Below are 23,865 nucleotides of genomic sequence, written 5' to 3' on the forward strand. Positions count from 1 at the left end.
GTATTAACACGTATTTAATTACTTAACTTTTTTAATTTTTTTTTATTTATTTTTTTTTAATTTGTATTTTATTATTTTAATTTTGTATAATTTTTTCTCCAAAAATCAAAAATCGCACCAACAAAAAAAATATCAAAGAAAACTGCAAGTTTCCAACCCACATACTATTATTAAAAAAAAAATCAAACACACACATACATACTTAAACAATACTAAAAAAATTAGTTATTTAATTATTTTAGTGTTTAAAAAGAAAAATAACGGTTAATTCTTAGTCTTAAATACATGAGCAATCAGGTGTTCCGTTACACACACACACAACGCTAAAGTCGTGGTGACTATTGACTAGTCATTTAACAAATAAATATTAATGAATTATAAATAAGTATATACACAAAAAATATATAAATATATTACGCGAGTATATGATATGATAACTAAATGCAGTATATAGAACAGCAGATATGTGTTACTTAAAATGCAGTTAAAGTGTAGTAAATAAGTCAAAGAGAAAAATTATGCGCAAAACAATAATATGCAGATTTGAAATTTTTTTCTTCAAATATACATACATACATGCAAAGAAATATATGTAGTAGTTTAAGTGTAGTTAACAAAAATAATTGAAATAATTAAATATAAACAAATAATAATTTTCATAAAATCGAATGAACACATCTTTTATTTTGTCAAACAATTATTATTTTAATTGTTTTGTTGGTTTTATTTGCTGTTGTTTTTCAATATTGATTTTGAATATTTTGTTTAATTTATTTTTGCAACAAGTTGCTTGCAGCATTGTCAAGGTATACAGCTTAGATATTTTTGAAGCACTTTGTGCTGTAGGGATTGGCTTATGGAGATCCATTTCCTATCGAAGTAGTTTACTTATCACACAAGTGCTAGTTTTGTATTAGATTCTGAATATTTTACTTTTTCCAAATCGCTAGAGTTTAAAATTTGGTATCTGAACGTAAAAAGCACCTAAATTGTTTGCATTTCTATGAGAATATTCAATGTAGACATGCAGAATTACGGATTTACGTAGCACCTGTGGGTATGCTATGAATTTGTCATGATAAATTTTCTATAGCGAAAAGTTGAATGAGATTACAAACAACAAGAGTATAAATGAGAGTATGAATGAGATCACAAACATCAAGAGGATAAGATGATTATTTCCAATTTATATGTACATTCAACATTTTTTTTTTTTGATTCATAAAATTTTTATATTCATGAAACATCTGGGATAGTCTATTAAAAAAAATATTAAATGACCACAAAATTTTTATTTCCTTTTATATATGTATTTTAAATACTTCTCAGCAAGCATTTCATAGAAGCGCCTATAGGTATGCTACGAAATTCAATTGTGACTGCTGAATGACAAATATTTTATAAAAAATATCGGCAAATTTCACTTATTTTTTTCAGTGAAAAATCATCATAATTACTTACTTTCATACATGTAAAGCCACAAACAGTCTCTATAAATTATATTGAAGAATAAAAAGAAACAGAAATTTAATAATTTCCCATGGTGCCAAAATTATATAGTACTTGATACTATGTTGAAAAACAAATATTAAACGAAATTTTAATATTCGGTTTTTATGTAAAATTAATTATTTTTAATTTATTAGAATTTAATTTTCTAGAAATTTGGAACAAAAGCATTAAAATAAAAGATTTTGTTTTCTAAAAAAGTCTTTTTGAAAAGTCCTTTCAATTTTTAGATCTGAATATATTCTTCGACATAGTATATTATTATGATTGCTGAATAAAATTAATTTTAATTTTTTAATGATTTTGAAATAAGAAATATTTTTAATTTTTATTTTTGAAAAAAAAAGTTTATTTAATATAAATTCAACATTAATATTTGAATATTTAAAAACAAATTGTTATTAAACTGTTTTAATATTTAACAAATATTTTTTTTTATTTAAATATTTAATTTTTTTTTAATATTGTTTTTGAAAAATATTAATTCACCAATTTCATATGAAAAAAGAAATATTTTAATTTTTTATTTTTGAAAAAGAAAAGTTTATTTAATATAAATTCATCATTAATATTTAAATATTAAAAAAAAATTGTTATTAAACTGTTTTAATATTTAACAAATATTTTTTTATTTAAATATTTAATTTTTTCTGGGAAATGGATGGAAACAATAAAAGGACACCGAATTTCACCGCAAGCGAGTGGGGGCACCTATTGCAACTCGCAGGAAAGCATATAACCGTCATTGAATGCAAGAAATTACAAAATTTTTTTCAGCAAATAATTTTTATTTTATTTTTTTGACAATTAAGTCAATATTCAAAACAAAAATCAGCTGTTACTTAAGCACTGCTTAAGTCTCCCATTTTCAGTACTTAAGCAGAACTTAAGTATGAACTGTAAAACGCAATATTTCTGTTTTATCTTAAGCACAACCTAAGCACTGACTGTGAAACCGGGCATAATTCATCAATTTCATATTAATTTTGAAAAATGAATTATTTTCAATTTTTATTTTTGAAAAAAAAAGTTTATTTAATATAAATTCATCATTAAAAAATTAAAAAAAAATATATATTTAATTTTTTTTAATTTTAATATTTTTTAAAACTTAATTTTAAATTTTTTTTTATTAATTCATCAATTTCATATTGATTTTGGAAAAAAAAATGTTTTAATTTTTATTATGATTTTTTTTTAATTTTTGAAAATAATTATTTTATTTAACATTAGTTCATCATTAAAAAAAAATATTTTTTTTTTTAAATTTGTAAAAAATAATTATTATTTTTGCTTCGTTTCTCTTTTCAAAAACAAAAAAAATCATAACAAAATTTTTACTGTATTTTAGTAAATAGTTTAGCTTAAAAAACTGATTAAGAAAGTCAATAATTACTATTTTAACTGAATATACCCTAGAAGCCTTTTAAACTACATAATTTTTCTATTAGAATACACATATTGTATGAATATAAGAAAAATTGAAAAACTGACTTGAGTTTTTTGTTAAAAATACATACACACACCTCCCAAAGCAGACTTAACCTCAAAGTTTTTTCGTTTCAATAATTAGTTAATAAATCTATTTAAACATCCTTGAAATACTTATAAATTCTGCTAACTGAAGAAAATCTAAAACTTTGAAGCAGTTTTTCAATTCAGAAAACACAGCTATAATTAAAAAAAATAATAATTTTGTACATACACACATACAGTCATGCATATATAACCGTATCATATATGTATATGTATTGATATAAGCTAGTTAAGTGCGCAATTTAAAAGTTACGGCAAAATAGTTATTAAAGAAAATCGATAAAATTTATGAAATAAACGAAAATATGAAGAAGAATTCAAAAAACAATGCTACATTTTTTTAATTAATTTTGAAGATTTTATAAACTGCTTGAGTCTACAGCTATCAGTTTTCACAGCTCATTGGTATTAAAAGCTTGAAAGGCAGTGTTTAAATAAGACTTCGCTACAACTGCTAATTGCATTCTCTCATCTCATTATTCAACAGCTTTTCAAAATTCAGTTTTTGAAATATAGTTTTCGAAATTGAACTGCTTGAAGTGCCTAAAATTCCATAAAGCTTATAAACTTAATATGGAAAAGCTTGCGAAAAGCTTTTAAATTATGACTAAAGCTTTGCTTCCGATAAAGCTAATACTACTGTACATCGCTGTCCAACATAAACTCAATCATAGCTCTGAACTTTCAAAACTTTTTTATACGATTTAAATGATACATTCTCAACCTCCTCCCTCAGTTTCTTGGCAGTGAGGAGAGTATTTTAGAGTATGAACCCGAACGCCCAGCGGTGGCTGCCTCGGATACTGCAGGCGCCACTGCAGCAAATGGTAATCTCAGCGCCACAGTGCCAGCTGGCGCACAACGCATCGGAGCGCTTGGCGAACTTATACGCAGTCGTGATTTCGTCATTGACTTTCCGCGTATTTTTGTGCTCGAGGCTGGCGCTGTTAGCGGCACACACGAGTCCTTATTTCCCTCACGTCTGCCGGAGCGTTCACAGTCTTCGCTGTCGCTGGCGAATGCCAAGGATTGGATGTTCGCGATGACTAACAAACTGGACGAGCAGCATGGGCTGCGACGCTTGCGGCGTGGTGTGGCACGCGACGGTATGGATGAGGTATGCTCTTAAGTTTCTGAATTTCAAAATTGATGTTTTGAAGAATTTGAAATATTTTCAGAATCTTTTGTCCGTTTGCGCCGAGGCAGTCAAGAAGCGTCGTTCCCGCTCCGCCGATGGTCGCTACTCGAGCAGCTATTATGCGCGACAGGCCAAACAAATGCAAAACGAGCTGGAGTGCGGTTATGCCGCTGATGAGGAAGCTGTGGTGCGCGATAAACCCGAGGAAGCCACTGCATTGCGCCATAATTCCACTATTTTGGATCTAACCGATGCTGTTTATGCGCAATCGCGTCAGCGCCAGCAACAAGTCACATACGCTGATCAGGAGCATACCGCAATGAATGCGCGTCGCCGTTCGTCAAGACGCAGCAGTGAAAGGGAAATACAATTACAGGAGTTGCCATATCGTTCGCCGGTGACTAGCTTACGTGGCAGCCCAGCAGGTAGTCGCGAGTCAACGCCGCCTCTAGATGTGTCTATCACGATTCAGGTGAACGGTGAAGGTGTCGAATTTGAGTAGAAACAAAAGACTGGACTTCGAGTGGATTATGAGAACATTGTTGTAAAGTAAAAATTATTTTATTTCATTTAGACACATCTTCACATTCATACGCTGTCATCATTCCTTAACCTTAAATTCATTCTCACTGGTTACACTTCGCAAAAAAAAAAAGAAAAAAGGAACTGAAAAGTAAATTAAAGAGTCCAGCAACGTGTAAATGGAACTGTTAATTTTAAATAAAGATTCAAATAAAAAGGGATAACTTGGTTTACTAATTATTATTCAAAGGAACCACCTTCCTCTCTAGTAATTTAAGCTTAATTCACTCACCGGCCCACCAAAATCTTCGAGTTGCAGTTATTAGTGATACTTCTAAGGCAGCGGAGAGACTTCTTAAATGAATGTATGGATACTCACATCAGTCGAGATCGCGGAACACGAAATCGACAAAATTGATTGAACTTTAAGCACTTTATTACGCTGAAAACACGAAATATCGGTCTACGACGAATGTTTTTGTTGCACAGTAAAATTTCAGTAAAGTTGCGGAAATAATATTTTTGCGGACTATTTGAAGTATTGAATTTGACAGCTTCACCTAAAATACATAGTGCTGCCAATCAACCTAATAAGAGCGACATCTAGTGGTCAACTATTTGAGAATGAAACGTTTTCCGTATTACGGCGACCTCTATGTGGTAATAGGTATAACGAATCTAAGGCCGTCAAACTTTATTCGAACAGACATTTGAAAGCCACTGGAGGGTTTCTTGACATCAGCTGTGCCGAGAAGTATTTCGAGAAAGCGATATTTGAAACTTGAAGTACTGGGTTTGAAGAAAAAGCTAAGCAAAAGGTATATGAGATGCGTTCAAAAAATATCGGGAATTTGAAAATGAAATACAAGTTGCATTCATTGCTTACTTTGTCTGTTATGGCGGCTAAGAATAGATGTGTTTTTATGAGCTTGACGCTTTTCGTTTGTTAAAAGCTCACAACTCGCTCCTTGTTCGTGAATTCTTGGCCAAAAACAATACTGTATGATGGTTTCAGCCTCGATATTCGCCAGTCACGACTCTGTGTGTCTTTTTTCTTCAAATTTTTTTTCAAAAATCGTAAATTCCCGTTATTTTTTGAACACGTATTTATATTAGATGGATATGAATATAAACCTGATGGTTAAAAAATCCAACTTTTGAAAGTAGATACAGTATTTTTTACGAATCAAAGCAGCCTCTTTTTTCTCTTGTCTCATTCACATACCTTTTAATGAAAGTCTCAGTAACCTAGATGCGTATCAAATTCAAAAAACAATATTTTAAAGCAGCACAATCGCAATGGAGAGATAGTGTTGCAGATTTCCCGGTCAGTGAACTAATATTTAATCTATAAGGGGAATATTTTTTATATCAGCACATAACTGTTTCAGTAAGTTTTGAGACGATCGTCAGCTTTAGTAGCATCTAAAGAATTTAAAAATATAGTCCAAGCGTTTTGGTTATTATTATCACCATTTTTTTTTGATTTTTTGGAGCCTACTGTACTTTACTGCCATCTTCATTCATATAACTAATTAAATTATGCGGTCTTCATTAATTTCATAAATTCTTACTTAGTTATAAAGAAAATATGCAAAGCTTAGAAATAACAGCGCGTTGAGTCTTCATAGATTTTATGGCTCTTTAAATTGCAATAATGCCTTCAACTCATTTTACTATATACGCCGCTGCGCTGCTGCTTGCCATTTGCCAGCTTCAGGTGGTATGTTCTTGTTGGTGTTGTTGTTGACTAGGCATTTTCATTATTTTTTATTAACAATATAGAACCGATATGCCGATAGTAATTCGTTTGTAGTTATGCCGCCGCACAGATGATTGAATTGTATACTCACATTACAGCAGAAACAACAACAACATAGCAACACAAACATTGGCAATGAATTTTCAAGCACAAAGAACAAAGAAAATTTGCATAAATATGTGTGAGTGTGTGTGTCTATTAATATGTTTATGTGTGTGTGTGTGCTGAGCCGCTGAATGAATCAGCCAAAAGATCAAACGATCGCAAAACGCAAAACGATCGATGAAGTATTGAGTGCTGACTGCCATGTCGCCCAAAGCAATTTGCGAAGTGGTGAACAACAACAGCAACAACAACAAATTTCAAAAATAAAAATATAAAAATAACACTATAAATAACCAACTGTAGTACATGCTTACCTCGCGCCGCCACACAAAAGACTTAAGCAACGAACTTGCTGTTGCTTCTCTGCTGCAGTGACTGGCTGCTGGCTCTGCAGCGGCATTTAGACATTACTGCCTTTTAAACTATTGCGCGGCCAGATAGTAATCGAACTAAGGCAGGTCAGCATGTAGATTTCTGCAGCGATTAGCATGCGCAGACACCCAATGAATCGCCGCCTTTGCTTTGTGAGCTAGACAAGCTGGCGTTGTTGCTGGCTTGCTGGCTCACAATATGCAAAACTCACTCGCTCCGCGCAGTTGGTGGGTGTTGCGCTGCTTGCCTTGCAGCCGCAATTGTTGCTGCGTGCATCAGTTAGTCGGTCAGTTTGTCGATGTCTAAATGTACATATTTATGTGTCTAAATCAAACGCAGTTCCTGAAGGCTTAAAGGGCTGGTTGATTTTTCAAGAGAGTATGACTTTTTATGTTATATGAAGGCTTTCGAAGCTAAGAATTTTACTATATTGTTGCATTGGCAAGTTGTTGTCATATTACATGCCTTACATGCCTGGCATTCTATATCGCCTTATACACTTTGTTGTTGCAAAAATGTCTTTTAGTTCTTATAATGCGGAGTATAGGTATACAAAAATATTTTTTTGATTGACAAATTCACATAATTTTATGAAACACCCTTTATAAGGCCTGAAAATTAAGATTAACTCTTTAAAGTTTGGATTTGTGTAATTAGAAGAAAAAGATTTTCAAGCGAAATATAGGAAAACATATTTTCCAGAAAATTTTAACCGATAAAATATGATTAATGCTGTAATAAATAATTCTGGAAATCTTAGAATGACACTCTGGTAGACGATTGATTCTTGATATAAGTTAATAGACTTGGAAAATTCCTCTATTCGATATTCTTATTAGCCCATCAATGCTTCTAATCGGTTATAGTATAGAATGCTTAAAGCATTAGGTTAGGCAAAGGCTTTAAAATACCGTTAATATGTTCCCAATAGAAATTATGTATCATCTCCAATCAAAGATAGCCTAATTACTAACCATTTCTTCTATTATAAAGTTGAATTATGATCCATACATATTTCTCCAAAATGTTCATTCTCCACCCATCCTTTTTCAATTGTTATACATTTGCCCGATAAATATGAAAATTATAAAAAAAATTATTATATATGTATTATATTCACTATAGTCCGCTTCATCTTAGGCAATTTGTTAGCTTCTTGAATCACCAACTGCGGCGCGCTCACCTTCCTACCTCCTGGCTAACTTCTGTCCATCCTCCCGACTGCCCATCTTGCCGCCTTCTGGTCACATAATGCCAGTCTAACAGCGGCTGTCTACCTCAATTTGTATGAAAAATATTTATTCGCCTTAATAGATATCAACACGTCCGAAAAAGATACTCTCATTCTTCACATTCCTTGCTCCACTTTAAAGGTTTTTGTTGTTTGCTGTTGTTTTTGCTGTTGCTATTATTGTACTTTGAGGCTTGCTCGCTCACCGTGAGCCCAGTAAGTGTAACGCCCATTGATTTCAGCACAAAACGACGCGCCCCAAAAACGCTTTTTTTTGCGCACAAAAGTATGCACTTATATATGTATTTACAATCATACATATATTTATATACATACCCTCAAAGCGAGGGGACAGCATTTGGTGGCAATCATTTGTGTGGCAGTGCAAAAGGTGGAAACATTCTTTAAATGCATCAAATATACGCTGGCGCAGCATGAAGCTTTTGCGCATACGCGTCCTGAGTCAGTAGCCGAGAGCAGCCCTAGCGGCGAAGCTCATATATGGGTATATATACATATATTTAGAGATTATTCCAGTTTGTTCGTATGTTGGTTGCAAGTCGCACGCGTACGTGTTGCCGCCGAACGTGGGATATTATTTTTTGTTGCTGCCACACATCTTCCTAACTTGTAGCATACATACAAACATACGCATCGCGAACTTGCCGCCACATTCGGCATCACAGGTGATAACTAAAGGCTCTGATGCTAATGTGATTACAGCCTTTAAGTTTATAAACATCGGTTGTGCGCAATAACAACAACAACAACAAGAACTTGTCTGCTACCTCTGTGCGGCCGAGCTTTAGCTGAGAGACCAACTGAAGAGCTACGAAGACTATGCAACAGAAGGAGTTAATTTGTGTGTAACGTTGTATTGTTGGTGTTTTTTTAGTTGTTGTTTTTTGATTTTTGTTGTTGTTGCTCACCACACTTTGGCTTCATTGCGTATCTGATTTTTGTTTTATTTCATAATTATTTTTGGTCCAGCCCCAGCTGTCCGCCAAGCGGTGAAGATCAAGCGGATATATTGGCCACTTCGCGAACGAACTTCCTTTGTTGCCCACAGACAAGCTGCCAGAATATATATATTTATATGTGTGTCTCCTTCGTTGCCAAGTTTTTTTCTGCTCCTTTGCTTGGAATCCCCGCCTGAGAAATGGTGTCGAAATGTTTAATTGATGACCAAAATTTATTGCTGCCCCGAATGTGTTTATTCAAAATTATGGTTTAACCGATGTTTATACGGAAGTTCGTAGTTAACGCGCAAAGCAAATTATTATAATTATTTCGTTTAGATATTGAGTTGGGTGTTTTGAGTGCTGAATGGACTTTGATGCAGTAGGTTTCTTGGAGATAATTTACAGTTTTGGAATTCAGTTTCATCTTATATTCATCAAACGCATACACATTCAAATCCGTTAGAAGACAGTGTTAAGCTTTCTTCAAACTGTTTCATGAGCGTGACCTCTAGTGTTTCTTTCATTTTGTGATCTTTTTGAGGTACTATTTACACTTCAGCCTAATTCTAAAAAGTATGTACAATATTCTTCTTCTTTAAAAAATGTTTAAATTAAGAGACTTTAAAGTCTTCATAACCTATATGTTTTCAAAAAATTTCAATTTTGACTCTTATTTTGCCCGCTGTACTATAAGTAAGTGGGTGGCAATCCTGAGTTGTTACCATCTTTTGTGTTTTTATACTCTCCCAACAAAAGTTGCTAAGAGAGTATTATAGTTTTGTTCACATAACGGTTGTTTGTAAGTCACATAACTAAACGAGTTAGATATAGGGTTATATACGTATATCAAAATGATGAGGATGACGAGACGAGTTGAAATCTGGAAATCTTGGATCGCACTAGGATGGTGCATATTTGGATGTAATTTTTATGGGAAAATGGGTGTGGCGTCGCCCACTTATGGGTCAAAAACCATATCTCAGGAACTACTCGACCGATTCCAATGAAACTTGGTTTGTAATAGTTTCCTTACATCCCAATGATATGTTGTGAAAATAGGCCAAATCGCTTCACAACCACACCTAATTCCTATATACCAGAACTTGGAAGACGATCTGAATCGTTTACTTTGCAATATATAAAGTAGGCACTAGTGAAGATATCGGTGCAGAACTTTTCACAAATACTATGTTAATAGTCTGGCAGCCCCATTCTAAAAATCGCCGTAATCGGACCATAGGTTTTTAAGGCCCCATATATCGAACATGAGGACCTCGGTGCTTCTAACCTAATATTATGGTTTCCAATTTTCAATGGACTTTATACAATATATGTGGGTCAAATTGTGTATTATATAATATAAATAAAGTTAAATAAATACATTGCGAGAGTTTAAAATGTTCGGTTACACCCGAACTTAGTCCTTTCTTACTTGTTTAATATATGTATAATATTGATAACTAAATAATCGATTTAGCTAGTCAATATATTTGATTCGTTTACTGATATTTTCATAATGTAGTGAGCATAAAAGTTGTAAACTTCAAAGAATATATTCAAAAAATATTATGTTACTCCTAACACCTGTGTGAAAATGTGTGTGTGAAAATTCTCAATGAATTATGCACGCATGTGCAACCGCATTCTGACTAACTAACAATCTTGAATGAATCCGTCGATCGGTCTCAACTGTATGTCGTAGACTCAACGGGCCATTGGCATTGTCGCATGTCACATTACATTGATGCTACTAAATGACATTGATTGGGCCTAAAACCCATAACGAAATAAAACGGCATGGCACGCAGTAAGTGGCATGGAAATTATGCATGCACACATACACAAACAATGTATATGAAGGCACACACAGCTAAGTATAGATATGTATGAGTGAGTCTGCATTAGTCAAATATCGGCATATATAGGCTTTGTGCGACAAAAGAGCTGACGGCATATGTGAATAAGTGCATTTTGCTAAGAGTAGCATATTCTGTTTGTATGAACTGGTGTGTCTGTAGAAACATTTGATGCACAAAAGTAACCTTAAAATTCCTGAGGAGTGTGTAATGCTGTAACGTTTGCCATATGAGTAGTCAGCAGCAAGTATATACATATTATATTATATATATATCTATATATGTACATATGTATTGTGGATGAGTGTACAACTGCGCAATTGTTGCATGTTGCTGGCGCAACAAATCGATCGGCAACAAGCCGTAAGCAGCTGCCAGTCGATCATAATATAACAACAATAATGCATAAACAGCAAACGATCAACGGCAATGCATAAATACTAAGCGGAGCACGTGTAACATAGGCAAACAACAACAGCAAAAACAACAACGCACATACATACATACATTTATATAAGAATGGCGCAGCTCGCAGCAAAACGAATCGCCGAAGAGCTCAGCTCAGCCAATAATGCCATTGCCACCAACACAAATACCACAAAGGCGCACGAGCGCATAAGGACTCGTTAATATGCTATTCTTGGCATATACATATGTATAAGAAGATCCATATACATATGTACAAATGTATTGTGCAACATTACCACATACACTCACGCAATCGACAAACAGCGCAAAGGATCGTCCATCAGTCGAGCGCACTCATTATCGTCAAATGCCGAGCATTTGCTGCCGCCCAATCGGAACGAATTTGCCGAAACAATAAAAAAGGTCCGAAAGTCTATTAGTAGTGTGAAATGAAATCCAATCATGAGCCGCGCAAATGTGCAATGTGTTCAATTGTTTGGCGCTCGGTGGCGAGCAGTGATCGTGCTGACGAAGGCATAATTTTTTAGGCGACTTCGAAACATCGGTTTCATTGTTTGGAAACCATAAAATGTTATGAAAAGTTTGATCTTATATGAGATTTATAAGCGTTTTAAAAAGATTTTTGGCGTAAGACAAAATACATACAGAACTGTTTACTCTTTTGGGGTTCTAGAATCATTTTAGGTTTCTAAATTTAAAATTTTCGAAATCGTTTGTGGATAATGATCATAATGATTGCAGTTCTTATTTTAAGGGGTTATATACAGTTAGGATTTTCAAAAAATCGATTTTTTTTGCATTTACTTAATATATATATATATATATATATCTGAGTATACACACACAAAATTTCAAGTATATCCGACGAATATTTTCGAAGTTATAGACACATTACTGAAGGCGCGCCGAGGGATCTCGCAGTAGGGGACAAAACTTTAAACTCGTTTTTCTCGAAACGGTGTTTTCAAAGGCGGTGAGCAAGATTTCTCAGAAATGGCTGAACCGATCAGCCTGAAATTTTTACACAAGCTTCTTAACTATATTTTTTAGTAGTTAATCGAAGGATTTCCCCATCTGATGAAAATTTATTAGTTTTATAAACAATTAAAGACCCGAATTTTGGTCGAAAATCGAACCTTTTGCTTTGAGTAGCCGACATTTTGTCAAAAATCACTAGATTATTTATTATATTAATGAAATTTATTTGGTTTTTGCATTTTAGATGATCCAGTCCAAAGATATCGTGCTCACCGCACCGCCTTTTTTTGCGGACCTCTGCAAAATTGGCAATATCAACGTTCCCGATAATTATTTTTGGCAATAAAAAATATGTGAATATAGTTTAAGGTTGTCATAATATACCTGCCAAGTTTCAAATCAATAAACCAAATAGTTTGCTTAGAAAATATTCTTGAAAAATGCCTTTTTTCGAGCTCCTAACTGTATATAACCCCTTAAAATATTATGGAAAAGTTTGGTATAAAATAAAATGGTTTTTAATGAGTATGTCTCTAGACAACTAGATATTTCGGCCAAATCAAATCGGTTTCAAGAAAAGAACTTCGTAAGATTTGTCTATCTTTCATATAGGAAGTTGATTTTTTAATGATTTCCATTGAAAAATGCCTGATAATTGAGACCAAATCACAAACGATATATGGAGTTTATTGATAACTCGTATTTTAACAATTCTCATCTAAATTTTAGGTGGGAGAAATTACGAATGAATTTAGTTTACTCTATTCCTTCAAATGAAGAGGTTCCTTTCAGGGTTTCAAATATTTAGTTAATTTTGTAGAAAATATACTTTAACAAGCTCTAGATATCAATTTTTTGCTTTTGATGATTAACCTTAAACACTACTCGCAAATACGGAGTTAACCACCATATGAAAAAATCGTTTAACTTTCCTTAAACACCATCTTTAGATCACCTAGTTCGGTTATAACCTTAAACACTATTTGCAAAGGTAGAAATACCCATACAAAAGTTGAAATTCAATTCATCTTAAACACCATTTTTATTGTTGGTGAACAACCTTAAACACTACTTTCAAATACGGAGTTAACTATACGAATAAAATCGTTTAACTCGCCTTAAACAGCACTCAATTTTGCTGTTAGGGTTTAACCTTAAGCACTATTCATAAAGAGAGAGTTTACTAAGCAAAAATTGTCCTGGCCACTGCGGAATCGTGGGGAATTGTAAGGCTGATGATCTTGCAAGGTCAGGAAAGACGGACTCACTATTAGAAGCATAGAATCATGTAGGAGCACTATTGTCCTATTGTGGTTTGCTAATGGATGGGCCTCGGCTGAGCTGGGTAGGCGCTGGTCAGTTACCAACACATGCTTAGTCGCAAGATCCTTCTGGCCTAAGGTAAACCGCGGTAGGTCTACCGAACTTTTCGTCCTCAGTAAACCTTACCTCTCCTTAGTCGTAGGGGTTCTTACTGGTCATTGCCCCATTGCATTCACGCTGTAAGGTGAAAAATCTTACCGGATGCTAGCTGTAGAAGCTGCATGGAGGAGAATGAGGTGGAATCGCCTCATCACTTTCTTCTGGAATGTTCCGCCTTTGCGAGATCAAGAAAAAGATTTCTTGGATCTCACTTTTTAGAGCAAGCTCGCGAATATAGAAGTTAAAAATTCTGCAGATTTGTAGTAGGTTCAGGGCGCTTTGTCGATTCCTCCAAGCTTCACAAAGGACTATATTTTAAAGTCTACGTGTGTTTCCCTTTGGGAAGCAGCCTTACAACCTAACCTAACCTAAGCAAAAGTTGACTTAAACTCGCCTTAAACACCGTTTTTTGTTATTGATATAACCTTAAGCACAAACTAATAAATATGAACATTTTCATATAAACATTTTCCATTAACTCGCTTTGAACACCACCTTTTGAACAGCTTGTTCGTTATAACCTCAAAGACTATTCCCAAAAATGGAGTCTACTATACACATTCTTAAACTCGCCTTAAACAGGCCATTTTCTTATTAGTGTATAACTTTAAACACTACTTGAATGGAGTTAACCCTACATTTTTTATATTTTTTCCTTTCATTCATTTGCTGGATAGCTTGATGGGGAACTCTATATATATAAAATATATAAAATTAAACTCAGAGTTTCTCAAACACCCCAATGAAGCAACTTGAAAGTTAAACACGAATCCTAACATTATTATAAGTTGGATTTTAGGTACTAGAAGCGACAGACTTAGGACCGTCATATTTGATTCTAAAGAAAGAGATATTTATAAGCTGGCAATACAAACAAGAAACCCATATTTTCCTTATTCAGATTTTCTCTACGAAATTAAAAAATAAAACAAAAACAACAACAACTAACACTTTGACGATCATTGCAACTGTGACAGGGACTACGAAACAACGTATCGGAATCAGACCATGGAATCCGATGAAGACGCCCTCCTCGCCTCCAGTCAGGAGATTACGAGTGCTACCGGAGGTACCAGCAATAGTACACCGGTAGCGATAGCAGCTAATATAGTGGGACTACGGAACAACGTATCGGAATCAGACCAGACCATCGGCAGCTAATATAGTGGGAACCAATCAGAGTACCCAAAATCTGAATACGGACCCCTCCACCTCTAAAGCTGCCCAGAGTACCAACCAAAGTACACTGGCAGCCAAAGGAGAAAACCGTAAAAAAACGCAAGAAATCCCTAAATCAAGTGAGGAAAACCCGGTACCAGAGGGCCGTCTATGTGTTAGGCAAGATTGCCAGAGATCAGGCTGCCGGCACTTCAATTGACGAAGAGGAGACAAAAAGACTACAGCAAATAGTAGAGGAGTACAAAAGTTTTCTGATAAGGAAGCAATCGGAACCCCCCGTAGAAATCGTAAAGCAGAACAAGTCGCAAAAGAAGAATCACTCACAAAACGATCAGTTGGAAACTCTGTCCAAAAAACCCAAGCAGGGAACTGAACGGAGTAGTACAACAGCTAGACATTTTTGTGATGTAGCTAGGGATAGTCTACAAGTGGCTGTCATTGACAACAATTCCTCCACACCTAACACGATCCAGGAAAAGTGGGTGGAGATTGACGTCAGATTGTCGAGTCTAGTTCTAAGCTATGTACTCGAAAATCCAGCGGGTCTCCATCCAGAGTTTGACTCCTCGGAAAACCAAAATCCCGGAGTATATTCCCTTTACAAAGTAGTGAAGCCAACTGCAATTCCTACATTACAAAAGTTAGAAAGAAGCCTATTTCCCTCCAAAGGTTTAAGCATACTCGCGAATCCTGAACAATAAAATAATAATTAAAACTTTAAGTACCCATTAGAGTAAATACTAATTCACCATCGAAAAGAAAAATAAAATTTATGATTATTGAAAATACCAAAATTTAGTGTTTTTGTGTTAAAGCGTGGGTATTCGTGCAGCGGCGAGTCCACACAATTGATTTCAATTACACAGCTTAGCAAATTTTCACTTAAATAAAATCATCAAAGGACAACAAACAACCACACACTCACATGCACTCGTCCAAACATATTTATTTGTGTGTGAAAAATGCATTTTCGTAAGCGCAGAGCATGGCGAGTCACAGAGTCAAGAATACAGGCAATCAGAGTGAATTTGGAAATGAAAAATTACCATTGCTGTTCTGCACTTTAAACTATGAAATCAATATGTCCTTTAAAGACAACAACACATTTGACACATTACATAAGCAACAGCAGCAAGCGTTAAGTCAAAAACCAAAAACAAAAAAAAGTAAAACCATAAACTGGAAAGAGACTCACCAGTAATTAGGAAGTCAACGCAAATTTTCCACCTTTTTAACAAAATGCGACAGAAAGTGAAGAAGGCAAGCGAGTGCAAGAGGTCCATATAGGGCGTATAGGGAGTGCACTGTTTGGACCATAAATGAGTCGCGCAAGTAATATGAATGTTTGTTTATAAATAATTATTTAACCAAAGTCTAAGCGCGCATCTCCGTCCTCTGGTAACTAACGAAGGCAGCGAGTTCGAGTTGCGGTTCAATGGCTCCTTTTGGTCGGAGACGCCTATTAGTAATGGTCTCCGAAGTGCTTTATTTATATTTGTTGGTGTTGTCGTGAAATATAAAAGCTCTCGATTTCGTGAGGAAAATGTAATAAAAAAGTTTGTAAAAATGTGGGTCCATACTTTTCTGAAATGCCACGAAAAAATGGGGTGGATAATGCAAGGAACAAGCTAATAACACTGCAACACAAAAAAAAAATTGTCATGACCTGGGTGTCTTAATATGTGTTCTATATGTTTTTGGGGTCGCTGAATCCGAGGTCGATTTAACCCCATCAGATCAGGGTTATGACATAACCATGGAAGACTAATATGGCGGACAGTGTTTTTTAAACTTCATGGGATTTGCTTGAAACACGTTATTCGGGGGTTTTAGGTGTCCCTGATTACGAATCCGGTGTCGGTTTTTTAATTCAAAATGGCGGACGCTATTTTGAAAATTCACCGGAACCACTTGAAACTCGTTACTCGGGGGTTCTTGGGGTTTTGACCACGAAGTTCTGATCTTTTATTTTTGCGTATTTTCTGGTATCTCGGCACATTCTTAAATAATAGTTCGGGACTATTGAAAATGCCTATGAACCTATTGATGTCTGGTGAATATAAGAAGGAAGTCAGTTCAGACTTGATATGCAATGGCGTCTTCTACCGTTCCGTTTTCTTACGTTCCCAAGACAGTCAGCTCTACGTAATTGGAATGGACTCTGATTTATGTCCGGCCAAGGACTGCCAGCGTTTCTCAAAATTATTTGGAGAATGATCTCTGTCGCTACAACAACAAGGAGTTTTTTCTTTTGCAGGCCCGTAGATGTAACAAAGGATTAAATTACATTCCCATTTATCTTGGTACTTCTTTTTCAACTCTTTGTTGCAGAAAGATCGTCCAAAGTCCATAAAATTTCCTGTTTAGAGGTGAATAGAAATGATATGGAAGACTTTTCTTCTCTTTAAACATCACTCTGCTATCACTCGACTGTGGAGAAGGACTATTTGATTTAGGCAACTACAGCTATACTAACGGTTCCTGATTATAAGGCCGGTTCAGTACAACGTAAAAAGTTTCTTCTAACACGAGATCTGAACATCACATTAATTTGTGATGGCTTAAAATAGTAAAACAACTTCTACTGAATTCGCAAATGAAAATAGATTTATTTTATTATATCCAGAATCACCATCAACTCCAGTAGTCATGAACATTTCGAAACCTATAATATCCAAAATCAAATTATGACTATCACACTGGTCTGGTTGGTTGACTAACAAAGTTTATAGCCGTCATCTTCGTCTCTTTGAAGAATTAGTAATTTGGCTGCCGAGTTTCCTGCTGCACAGCGGCTCCTCCTCGTAAAGGGCTTTCGTTTTCACTTCGATTTAAAGCCACTCAGTCACACGCTATGACACTAACTCACACAAGACAACCAAGCAAACAACCGAACAGCTCAAAAGGGCTGGGAGCCAACCAAGCGACGAAGCCGGCGTGAAACCCAAACCTTGGCATCTTTTATGGCCACTTATGGTAAAAAACTATTATTTAAATTTCATTTAGTATGAACTTGCACTAACAAATAGTTGCATATGCCGCATGCAACATACGTGTACAACAACAACAACAACAACAACAAAGCAACTGCCACAACGAATCTGTGTTGTTTGCAGGCGAGGGAACTCTTGCGCTTGGCAGATAGTGGTGTGGGGTGGGGGCTAGGAGCAACTCGAAAATAGTCGTAAAAATCAGCGACACAGTACAACAACAACAATGAAAATAGTAGCAACAACAATAGCAAAAACAACAATATCGAAAACAACAATATCGAAAACCAGCAACAACAACAACATCATCGGCAAACACCAGCAATAAGTCAACGAACCAACTAAATTTTATGTAAACGAAAATGAAAAGCGCAAATTTCATTAATCTTATTGCCATTTTCTAATTATCGGTGATGAGTGAAGAAGCAGCAACAACAAAAGGCCACAGCGCCATAGCAAACACCAGCGGCAGCAGTGACTAAATGGCGTTGACAAAATCACTGTCAGCACATTTCGTCCTCTTCACACCCTCCCCGGCGAGCGATGGAGGCCTGGACGGACGGACAGACAGACCAACCGAAGAGCCGGCGAGCAATGCAAGCTGCCCGAGGCGGCGCAAAGCGATAGCTATTGTAGACAAACAATCGGTTAGTCAGCCAGGCAACGAAGCGTTCCATTGGATCGCGCTGGGCGAGGACAAATCGGCGACAACTACTACGAGTATATAACAACAACATCACGGCGAGTAGGCAAGCAAATAGCCAGAACATTAAAATTTTGCAGATGTAAAAGAATGAAAACAATTTTTTATTTATGTACCGGAACCAAATTGTAAATAATGAAGAGACGATTTTACGAGTGTAACGTTGGAGTTGGAGATGACGAGTGCTGTTGTTGCTGCTATTGCGCAAGCGCGCATGTCTTATACATTGAGTATATACAGTGGGCAAACTGAAGACGCCGGCAGTTGGAAACAAAGCTGCCAGGTAGAGTTTCTGACAGCCAGAAAGCATTGGGAAAGCACTGACTGTCAGAGCCAGCGTGTCTCCAAATATCGCAAAAGCGCCAAAAGTCACATGTAAACAAATTTAGTGCAGCGGACACACATAGAGACATACAAAGAGGCATACCTAGATACATTGAAGATCCTGTAGTTAAAGTATGCTAACCAATATGCAGTTCCCCTTCGTTGGTTACATAAAATCAGACTAAGCTCCAAAATGTCTGACTGAAAGTTGAATTCGAGGAAAATTGTTTCAGACTTCCAATTTCACTTTCATTGGTGTTAGCAGTAAAGTATGAAGAGCAAATTTATTGAAGAAAAATTTGAAAGCATGAAAGACAGACACATATTTTTAATTTTTTGAGAAAATAGAAAAGAATTTAAATTTTATTTAGTTCCAATTAGATAGAGAACTTTCCAAAGACTTTTAAAATCAAACGATTTATAAATTCTTCGTAGATTTCTAAAATATTTATAATTATATTTTGGTCATATTATCATAATTGAGACCTTTTTGTTAATGCTGAAAAGTAGTCTCTTTAAGGAGTTAGAATTTTCAGTATGGTATAGTATTAAAAAAATGGCGGCCTCAGGAAATATTTTTTCCAGATTTTTGGGAGAAAATCAATAGTTATTTGGTCTTGAAAAATAGAAGTTTTTGAAAAAAGCTTCGAACAGGCCCAGCACTATTATGTAAAAGCTGTATACATTTCATTAAAATCTACTAAGTGGTTTTCGAGTCACTGCCGTCACCAGTTCAAAAACTATAATTTTGAAAAAAACGCATTTAAAGTTTCACACTAGCGTTTTGGAGTGCCCGACCGCTCTTTGTTATTTTGTCGAATAACTCGAAAAGTAATTATCGGATTAACTTCAAATTTTCAGACTTTTTCTTTAACATAATACACTTAACGAAAATGCAAGAAAAAAAGAATTGATTTTTTGAAAATCCTGACTCCTGACTGTGTGTTAAGAGAGTAATACACAGTACATGGAAGTAATTTTTACAGACAAAAGTCAACGACGATTTTTTCTACACAAACTTATCACAGGAATTTCACAGTGAAATCAAAAAGAGCTCGGATGCTTGATGGCAACGAAGTAAAAATTGGTTTAACACTAGACTTACCATGAGGTTTGATTGATTGTCTGATTGATGATGCGAGAGTTAGCTGAGACATTGGCCATCTCAGAGGATCGTAGGGATCATTTTTTGCATAAATCTGATAGAGCCACTTTCAACAGTGTTTAACAAGGTTTAAGCGTAATTCGAAGAAGTTTCTACTTCGTTTCGTAAACGTCGGTGAAAGACGGTGAAACTGCTTTAGAAAATGGTAAATAGGGGTCCTATAGGTCACATATGTAGGCCATCTCCATCGTTTTCTGGTGAAGAACAAGACCTTAAAAAAGTTAAAAGCTAAAATTTCGGCCATTTGAGACCATTGTTATAGAAGATTCACATTGAAATTATAATAAGACTTTATTGACGATCAGTGTCTCAAACTCGAGTTTATGGCTTTATGTTTCTAATAAAGAGCAAAGCAAGGTTGTGTGTGTGATTGGTGTTGCAACCGTTTAGCCGGTTATAGCCGAATCGACGATAGTGCGCCACTTCTCTCTCTCCTTCGCAGTTGGGCGCCAGTTTGAGATCCCAAGTGTAACCAACCAGGTCGCCCTCCACCTGGCCCCTCCAACGGAGTGGAGGCCTTCCCCTTTCTCGGCTTCCTCCGGCGGGTACTGCATCGAAAACTTTCAGAGCTGGAGCACTTTCGTCCATTCGAACAACATGACCTAGCCAGCGTAGCCGCTGTCTTTTTATTCGCTGAACTACGTCAATGTCGTCGTATAACTCGTACAGCTTATCGTTTCATCATCTGCGGTATTCGCCGTTGCCAATGTTCTGAGGACCATAAATCTTGCGCAAAATTTTCCTCTCGAAAACTCCTAGTGTCGTCTCATCTGATGTTGACATCGTCCAAGCTTCTGCACCGTAGAGCAGGACGGGAATGATAAGCGACTTGTAGAGCTTGATTTTGGTTCGTCGAGAGAGGACTTTACTGTTCAATTGCTTACTCAGTCCAAAGTAGCACCTGTTGGCAAGAGTGATTCTGCGATGGATTTCGAGGCTGACATTGTTCGTGTTGTTGATGCTGGTTCCCAGACACACGAAACTATCTACTACTTCGAAGGTATGGCTGTCAAAAGTGACGTGGGAGCCAAGACGCCAATATTATACTAAAAAAAAATCCAAGTATATTGAAGGTGTATATGATCTAATTTCCTTACAATTCTCAACGCATGGTTAAGTCATTCAATGTGCTTCCAATCGGACATGTTTTGATCTTCTGATATGCTTTGAAAAAAATTGTCACACTTTCGAGGTTATGTGATATACATATCAGTGAAAATATATGCTTATTTATTTGAAAGAAATCTTTTCCTGGAAAATAGATAAAACTTAATGCAATTATGGCACACAGTTAGTGGTGCAAACGCCTGCTGAGTTATTAACTACCGAAGTTGACTTTACATATCCTATAAGAATCTTCGCATATGTATGTATATATCTATATATAGCTGTATACTATGTGTTTGCGTACTTGGATTAGTTGCACTGTTTGCTCACACCGCCACAAAGTTAATCTACAAATCTAATAAAACCAACTAAATATTGCCAAACTGTAGCGCGCTGATCCTTTTGTCTGTGTGAGGATCAGACAAGATCAGTTGTGAGTTGTCAGCAAACTGCAAGAACACGAGCAAGCTACTTTTATATATCCTCTATATATGTATGTTTGCATATATATTTTCCCAGAAATCAAAAAGTCACATTTGAGCACAAAATATTTTACACACAAACGCAGACACAGAAACGCTGACATAAAGGAAATTGTGTCAGAATGCAGTCAAAATTGAATTGCGGTAAATCGGGTCGAGCTGCTGAACTTCAAAGGATTCACACTGGTTGGCAGTTTATGGACAAATCCGCGTGGCAACATGACTGACAACAAGCCATGGCAGGCAATGTCGTCATTTCATTTAAATTTTTGCCTTTTTCTCGTTGTTGCTACTTGTTTGTTATTGCTTTTATTTTTGCATGCTTGTATTTGGCAATGTTGTATTTTTCGCACTGTAGGCGTTAACTCGACTTACCAACGGCTTTTGCATGTAATCCAAATTAAATCGGATCGCCAGTGAACAACGCGTGAGCAGGCAGCAAAGAAACAAAAATAAAGAGTGCAACAAATACAACAACAAAAAGGTTAGTCAGCTGACAGTGTGTTATAAGTGACGCACTTGAGCGCAACTTGTGCAATATGCAATGCATCGGCCGCCAGTGATGAGTTCATTTGCTTGGCGTTGTTATTGTTGTTGCAAGGTTACTCAGCAGCGCTCCTGTTGCGCCATGCTAAAACTGACTTTTTGTGCGCTGACCGCAAGGCAAATGGTCACAATACACACACACACACACACAACAACAAGTGTCTTTAGCTGCCTATAACCGCTTGTTGTTGTTGGCTTTGTTGTTCCGCTGCTGTGCAGCTAATCCACTTGTCGCTGTTTGATGCCAAAGTGTTCTTATGTTTTTGATGTGTAATCGGCTTGTTGCACGATCACAATGTCAGTAAGCCACCTCCGGCCTCTTGTCTCAACTCAAGCTCTTCCTCTTCCCCATTGCACATCCTCATTTGCTCTATATAGTACGAGTGAGTATTCGTCACAAGTTGAGTAAATAAATAAATTATGATTTTTGGTGTGTAATTTTGCAAGAAAATTGAGCAACGCCCACTTGTCGTCCGGCTTTTGCCGCAACTATTTACAAGCGCATTTAGCCGATTACCAACTTGCCACGTCTCTGCAGCTTACATAATTACATACATATAAAGTATATTCCTCATTCCTCACTTGTAGCTTGCCACTTGCAACTACGCTGGTGTTGTCTCCGCTGTGCTGATCTCATCTTCGCACTGATCTCATTTCAACTGCTCACTAATCTTTGACATTTTGTGTTGTTGTCTGATCTTCAGTAACTTTTATATATTTTTGTTGTTGTTTAGCGGTGATGTCTTGTTTTTGTTTTGTTGTCAGTCGAAAATTTTCGTATTTGACTTGTGTCGGCTTAAGCCGTTATATTTCGGTGTCTTCTAGAATTGTGTACCTTTGGCAGAATGTATATGGCCTTCAAAGTTGTGTATTTTTGTAAAATATTTTGGTTTCCTTTTGATTTTTGTGACAATTTAAGGATTAACTTTGCGATTTTTCACAACTTAGTTGGGGGTTTAATACCTGACTGGGACGATTTGTATATAACTGCAGGAGAGCTAGCAGATTTGTTGCTTAATTCAATAGTATCGGAAAGAGTTTATGACATATTTTATAGAACATTCAGTCATTCAGACGGCAACTTTATAATACCCGCCTCGTAGAAGCCCCCCTTCGTTAGCCACTTTTCACAAGCCTCTTTTGAGTTCAACTTTACACCACCAAGGGCGTTGGACATGAACAGATGTCCGGCTATATGGTGAATGCGATAAAACCTCCCATCTGAGCTCTCGTAGCTTCTGACGAGTCATCAACGAGGTGTGTGGTCTGGCGTTGTCCTGGTGGAACACTATACCCTTCCTGTTGGCCAATTCTGGACGCTTTTGGTCGATCGCCTGCTTTAAGCGGTCCATTAGTTCGCAGTAGATGGTAGAATTAAGCGTCTGGTCATATGGGAGCAGCTCATAGTGGATGATTCCCTTCCAATCCCACCAAAGCCACAACAAAACCTTCCCGGCCGTTAATCCCGGCTTGGCCACTGTTTAGGACGATTCACCGGTATTCGACCGCGACCGTTTTCGCTTGATATTGTCGTAGGTTAGGTTAAG

The 23,865-nt window shown here is 36.1% G+C and overlaps 2 protein-coding genes across 2 annotated transcripts in view; both read left to right on the forward strand.

Moving 5' to 3' along the window:
• LOC105210264 (E3 ubiquitin-protein ligase goliath) overlaps positions 1-4,925 on the forward strand; it is a 107,541-nt gene extending 102,616 nt beyond the window's left edge. The window contains exons 9-10 of the mRNA XM_011181085.3: positions 3,782-4,162; positions 4,224-4,925. Of these exons, the coding sequence (XP_011179387.2) occupies positions 3,782-4,162; positions 4,224-4,685 (843 nt within the window). The 3' untranslated portion in view covers positions 4,686-4,925. The remainder of the gene's footprint in view (positions 1-3,781; positions 4,163-4,223) is intronic.
• Positions 1-23,865, forward strand: part of LOC128922828 (uncharacterized) — a 334,204-nt gene that overhangs the window by 128,764 nt on the left and 181,575 nt on the right. The gene's annotated exons all lie outside the window — the stretch shown is intronic.

This window comes from Zeugodacus cucurbitae, chromosome 6 (genome assembly GCF_028554725.1).
Source record: "Zeugodacus cucurbitae isolate PBARC_wt_2022May chromosome 6, idZeuCucr1.2, whole genome shotgun sequence".
NCBI classification, from domain to species: Eukaryota; Metazoa; Arthropoda; class Insecta; order Diptera; family Tephritidae; genus Zeugodacus; species Zeugodacus cucurbitae.